The 5770-nt window shown below is 36.9% G+C and overlaps 2 protein-coding genes across 2 annotated transcripts; both read right to left on the bottom strand.

Moving 5' to 3' along the window:
* Positions 1–124: 124 nt before the first annotated feature.
* Positions 125–1525, bottom strand: LOC111445234. Its single transcript, XM_023083496.1, has one exon. It carries the CDS (start codon positions 1123–1125, stop codon positions 352–354), a length of 774 nt encoding a protein of 257 aa, XP_022939264.1. The 5' UTR covers positions 1126–1525; the 3' UTR covers positions 125–351.
* A 1077-nt stretch (positions 1526–2602) lies between these two features.
* LOC111445233 lies at positions 2603–4956 on the bottom strand. Its single transcript, XM_023083495.1, has 3 exons — positions 4416–4956; positions 3752–3968; positions 2603–3459 (listed from the first exon to the last, which is right to left on the bottom strand). Exons 1-3 carry the CDS (start codon positions 4737–4739, stop codon positions 2966–2968), a joined length of 1035 nt encoding a protein of 344 aa, XP_022939263.1. The 5' UTR covers positions 4740–4956; the 3' UTR covers positions 2603–2965.
* Between the last annotated feature and the right edge of the window lie 814 nt (positions 4957–5770).

Raw genomic sequence — 5770 nt, 5'->3', positions numbered from 1 at the left:
GGGGGGGGGGGGGGGGGGGGGGGGGGGGTGGATCATCCGATTGCCTGAAGAATAACAAAATTTGGAGATAAAGATTATGAAAGCGAGTAAAATGGGGAAAAGGGCAGGGATTTTGTGGCCTGTAGATGCAAAATCATCATAATTTATTAGCAAGTACTAGAGATTTCTATGTTGTTGAAGAGCGGATGCTCTTCCATTTCAAGTTTCAGAAAACAAACCGTGTATACAATCACAACGAAGAAGAGAAAAGTTTGAACAAATAAACCAATTACCAACGAATCCCTTCTGCTTGGCTAAGATTGATGATATGAGAATGGAGGAAAATGAATATCAATATGATTAGAGGAGAGGCTAATAAGCCATTGCAACAGGAGGCGCCGCAAAGCTGATGGTTTTCTGGTTAGGCATAGCAAGCATAGCAGTGTGATCCAAGAAATCTTTGAGAGCCACAACAGACTCCAAAATGGTTCTCAAATCATCAGCACAAGCAAACCCAAAACACCCTTCTCTTCGAACTGCATAAACATAAAAAGTTATGCACCCTTTTCTGAATTTGAACCGAGCCATCTCACACCCACTTAGCCCTCTAATCATCTTCTTATTCACTTCGCCTAGAGGGATTTCTGCTGCCCAAACACGGTCTATTGCTGCCTTCATGGCCTCATTTTCAAACACAAAGAGAAGAACTTTGGACTTCTTTGTGCCGAGGCCTAGAGTGAGTGTGTGCCACGCATGGTGAGCGAGGATTGTGAAGTTTGTGGGAATGAAAGCTGTGGCAGATGGGAACGGCGGTTTATGGCCGGAATTTCTGGTGGTGGCCGGAAAAGAGAGGAGCTGGAGAAACTCTAAAGGCCTAGCTCGCCGGATTGTGAAGGATTTAACGATGAATTGGCCACCGAATCTGAGACCCTTTACATGAGAGCTTGGCTTGAAAGAGAAATCAGAGGGTGATTTTGTGGTTTGGTCATTTGGGTGTTGATGTTTTTGCTTCTTGGTGTTCTTCTTGTTGTTCTTCTTTGTCTCTGTTTCCTCCATGTCTTGTTCTTCTTTCTTCTCCCTTGTGGTGATGGGCTCTGTTGTTTCTGCTGCTTCCATAATTAAAAAAACCAATCTTCTGCTGTTCATGTCTCCTTTATTTGGCTTCCTTTATTTCTTAATTGGCCACTTAGCTTAATGATGATGAATTTTCCATTAGATGCTGTATCAATATCACTGTGTTTGGTGGTGATTAGATCCCAACGATTGGTACCAACATCAGATTCCCATTCTCCAAAATTAATTTTAAATGATAATTTTAGTCTTCAGCTTTAAGATTGTCTAATAAATCTTCTTCTTTCCTTTTCAATCTTTTTCTTCTCTCTTTCCCCTTCCTCTCTTTTCTCTTATAAAGAAAATAGGAACCCTACATTGGTCTCTCTCTTCTCCAACAACATCGTTACGTTTCTTTGGGCGATGAAGACTTACAACAGTAGCAACTTGCTTTGACGATCACGAACATTCTAACAGTGATCTACATACAACATTGAGTTAAATCAACTCACAAATAAGCGTCAAATATCAGTGCTACAAACATTATACTAGAGAAGATCTAGATTGCCGTTTGTATTATAGTTTGAGAATTAAATAGGAAGATCTTAGTTAGCTTTAGGTTACCATGAACTTCCAAATATGGTCACAAGGAGCCCAATTACAGAGGAGGAGGACCACACAACTTTGAACCTAAATAGGAAAATTACTTGAATCAAGCGCTTCATTTGTTTCCCAACTTTCATAATTACATCCATTTCTTCGGGAGAGCCCAATTACATAAAATATAGGTTTGTTTGGTTATAAATTATACCTAATCCGTAATTGATCAGTATCTTATCAGGAGCTGTTTGTTTCAAGTGTATGTAACTAAATCAGACAAATATTATATCACATTATATACTCTACTATAGTGAGTAGCCAAACTAAGATCGTTAAGAAAGTATATAAGATTTTATTTTAAGAAGCTAAGAGAGACAACCTAAAAGTCCTTCCAATAAAGGTAGTTTTTCTTTTAGAAAGACCCCATAGCCTTTAATCATATTCATGCAGACACCCCTCATATAAAAAATAAAAATAATATGACCCTCATATAAAAAATAAAAATAAAAAAAAAAATTGTTTAATCCCACGTTAATAAACCCACATTAAAAAAAAATAAATAAAAAACTCGGAGAATGAAATTGGTGACAAGAATGGGACAGCAAAAGTTTCAGTCTCCGCCCTATAAACATCTCTAAGATGAACAATATCAAATAAAGAAAGTATAAATTTTATAAATACGAAAAAAGTAGGAACCAAAATACCGATAACATTAAGGTAAGGATAAATTATGACCAATAATGCAATGAAAATGGTATTAAGTGAATTAATAAATTAAAATGCATGCATATATTAATTTATTTATTTATTTGTTTGCATATATATATATATATAGATATATATATGTGAGTGTGATAAAAAAAAAAAAAAAAAAGGAAAAATGAAAAATGAAAGGTTCCCAATGCCCACAAAAAACAATAGGCATAGGAAAATACGGCAGAGAAAAATGAAAAATAAAAAATAAAAACAATTATTTCTAATTCTCACTATTGTATAAATATATAAAAATAAATCACCAAAAATAATAAGAACCAAGCAGTGTTTGTAGGTCGTAGGCTGTTGGGCTGTTTGGTTGTTTCTATATTGTATTCCCAATCCTCATCATCAACTTATGCGGCTGCTGCTGCTGCTGCTGCTGCGGCGGCGGCGGCGGCTGCTGGGCTGTGGTGCATCAAAATGGAGCCCTGCAGGCCCCCTTTTATTTCTTCTACAAACTCAACCATCTCACTTTTTATTTCATACTTAAACCATACCCCCAACAACAACCAAAAACAATTCAAAACTCGCGCTACACAATTCCGACTCTCCTCAAAATTTCTCGGTCTGTACACTCTCGTCAAACGGCTCTCAACAACGAGTGTCGTCGCCTCTCCGACTTCATTTTCCTAACGATCATATCGCCCTTCACCGGCCTCACAAACCAATCCGATTCCATCTCTGATTGCAGTACTGACTGAAGTCTCTTCAAGTGTCCAATGCACTGCTCATGGCTCAACATGTCTCTGCTCCCCAACTGCTGCTCTTCTTCTGGATTAACCATTCTCTGGCATGGTGACTGCCATTTCGCTTGCAAGTATGCAAGCGATCTCCATGGAGGAAGCGGCATGGAGTTTAGCTTCAGCGACGACTTCCCAGCTTCAACCATGATTTGAAGGAACTGCTTAAGCCGAGATAAAGATCCAACGTAGATTACCGGAAGCGAATTCAATATCCGATCATATGATTCAACTGCCCTCGCTATCTCAAAGTGGCTTCGAAAGTCAATATCGACAATCAACCTCTCTGAGCTACCAGAGGTGTAGTTAACGACATCGATATACTCATGATCTCCTGTAGATGTACGAGAAAAAGGCGTTACGCCGAATAAAGAAAAGATTCCAGAAGGCAGAGAAGTTCCAGACTCATTTCTCCATCAATTAGAGTATCAAACTACCAGAGATTATGCCCTCAAGCACTATCCAAAAAGCAGAGAATAGAACATCTTATGGAATAAACTACGAAAGAAGAAGCTTATTCGAGTAATTAAGGCATACCCACGAACACCCAAGTTGAGTTCTTATGTCATATCAACAGAAAATTCTCCATCATTGAAAGTAAAATGAGTAAGGTTTTGAGGGGATACCTCCAGGGACCTTGCCGGCACCCTGCCATCGGGTGGTGCATACAGCAGCATCATAGCCATAGAGTCTCAGTAGCTTAACCAAAACAAACCGGATGCAACTAGCATTGCACGAACCGGACTTGTTCATGTTCAAATCCTTCTCATTCATTGACAAGGTAAGCGAATGAACCACTGAAAGCAAATCACTTTCGTATTGGGATACTGGATTTTTATAGAACTGACAAAAACAAACAACAAATTCTGAGAATTCAATTGATTTATGGATCTCATCTATTAGTTTCATCACAAAACAATGTGCAGGACAGTTCTAAATCACAGTAATCTTGTACAGAGACATCGCCAAAAGGGTTTTAATTACAAGTTCATGGTTCAATTGATGAATTCCTACAACTTTGAAGGGTGTTAAATTTGTTTCCTCGTTTACTAATCCAATATAACAAAAACAAAGGCATCATGAACCAATCGAAAGTTCAAACGTTCATAATCAATATTCATATCTCAACCCCGTTTGGTAATCATAAGGATATCAACCAATAAGTCAAAAGAACATATAATTACGTTTCTAAAAAGAGGAATCATAAACATAATTACATTCAGAAACCACCAAAGCAAGCTAAAATTTTAATCAAACGAGAATTAAACAAATTTCAAGAGAGAAAGTTACCAGAATCTTGTCAGCGAGATGAGTAAGATCAGAGACACCAGAATCGCTATCGCTGCTACACCAAGACTCAGCTCCGCCGCTCCCATTTTCCAAGAAATCACTAACCATGAGGGCTAAATCATGCTCACTTTCATGGCTAAAACCTCCCATTTGACCCACACCCTTAATTCCGACTCCACCACGGCCGCCTACTTTGACCCATAAATCCCCACCCGCAACGCATATCCGGCAGTCCATTTCCACGCCCAAAAGAACCCTCTGTTTCGCCTCAATCCGTCTCCACGTCCCACTTCCCCTCCGATTACGACGAACGCCCAACCCCATCTTCTCTATTAGCGAAAATCATCGTCGTCGCTAAATTTAAACACAAAATGAGCGGAAAAAAGAATTTGGGGGTTCTTAATTTCGTAGAATTCAATTATGGGAGCTCAAATAAAAAACAAAAATTAGAACTCAAATGGGCCAGAGAAGAAACAAGGAGGCGAAAAGGAGAGACGAAAAAGAACGAAGCCTTTTGTTTTCGTTTCAGAAAGATGAAGAGAAAGGGAAGAAACGAGGAAATGGAAGAAGTGCTTTATAAAGGCATAGACAAATAGTGAAAAGACGAAAATATCCTCTGATTTTCTTGAAGAACAAGTAAACCTCTACCCGATTACGTGGAAATATTGCAAATAGTGGACAAGGAGAAAGAAAAATTAAAGAAATTAAGCAAATTCATCTCATTAATTTAAGTTTTTTTTTTTTTTTTTCTTACCATCATTTTTTAAATAGACAGATAATTCTATGCTAGGTGACCTCTTAAAAATTTTCTTATAATACATGTAAATTAAGGACAAAATATGTTGGTATGTAGAGATAGTTATCACTTATAAAAGCTGATAGTAAGTAACATGACCATATCATAGATGGTGTCAAAACCATTAAGTGTCTGTCTCATAGATAAAATTTAAATATTAAATTTGTAATTGGATTAATATAATCATCTAAATTTGATTAAAAAAATGAACGTTTTAGAAGGCATAATTATGAAGCAAAATAATACAATATTATTTTAATAATTTATCCATTATTTTATTGACAAATAAAACCAAGCCACCTAAGGTCTACCAAACATTATCGGCCGGAAAGGGTAAAATAGTCATTTAACACGAATCTAGACCAAGCCACAGTCAACCATCAATGAATGGAGGTTTTTACTTTATGCAGTGACGTCATTAATGATGATCTAATCTATTAGATTTGATGTAATATTTATGTATTTAAGTAAACAAACCCAGCAAAATTACACTAATAGGTTTTTTTTTTTTTTTTTTTTTTTTTTTTTTTTTTTTTTTTTTTTTTTTTTTTTTTTTTTT

Source organism: Cucurbita moschata, unplaced genomic scaffold (genome assembly GCF_002738365.1).
Source record: "Cucurbita moschata cultivar Rifu unplaced genomic scaffold, Cmos_1.0 Cmo_Scf00007, whole genome shotgun sequence".
Taxonomy (NCBI): domain Eukaryota; kingdom Viridiplantae; phylum Streptophyta; class Magnoliopsida; order Cucurbitales; family Cucurbitaceae; genus Cucurbita; species Cucurbita moschata.
The sequence above is the reverse complement of the archived record's forward strand: the minus strand, read 5'-3'. Positions and strand labels throughout refer to the sequence as shown.

Excerpts from the sequence above, each read along its gene's own strand:
- LOC111445234 (XM_023083496.1), bottom strand. The coding sequence starts at position 1,125 with ATGAACAGCAGAAGATTGGTTTTTTTAATTATGGAAGCAGCAGAAACA.
- LOC111445233 (XM_023083495.1), bottom strand. The coding sequence starts at position 4,739 with ATGGGGTTGGGCGTTCGTCGTAATCGGAGGGGAAGTGGGACGTGGAGA. Across the intron at positions 3,969-4,415 it reads ATCTCGCTGACAAGATTCTG|TTCTATAAAAATCCAGTATC; the intron begins GTAACTTTCTCT and ends TGTTTTTGTCAG. Across the intron at positions 3,460-3,751 it reads TGCCGGCAAGGTCCCTGGAG|GAGATCATGAGTATATCGAT; the intron begins GTATCCCCTCAA and ends GTACATCTACAG.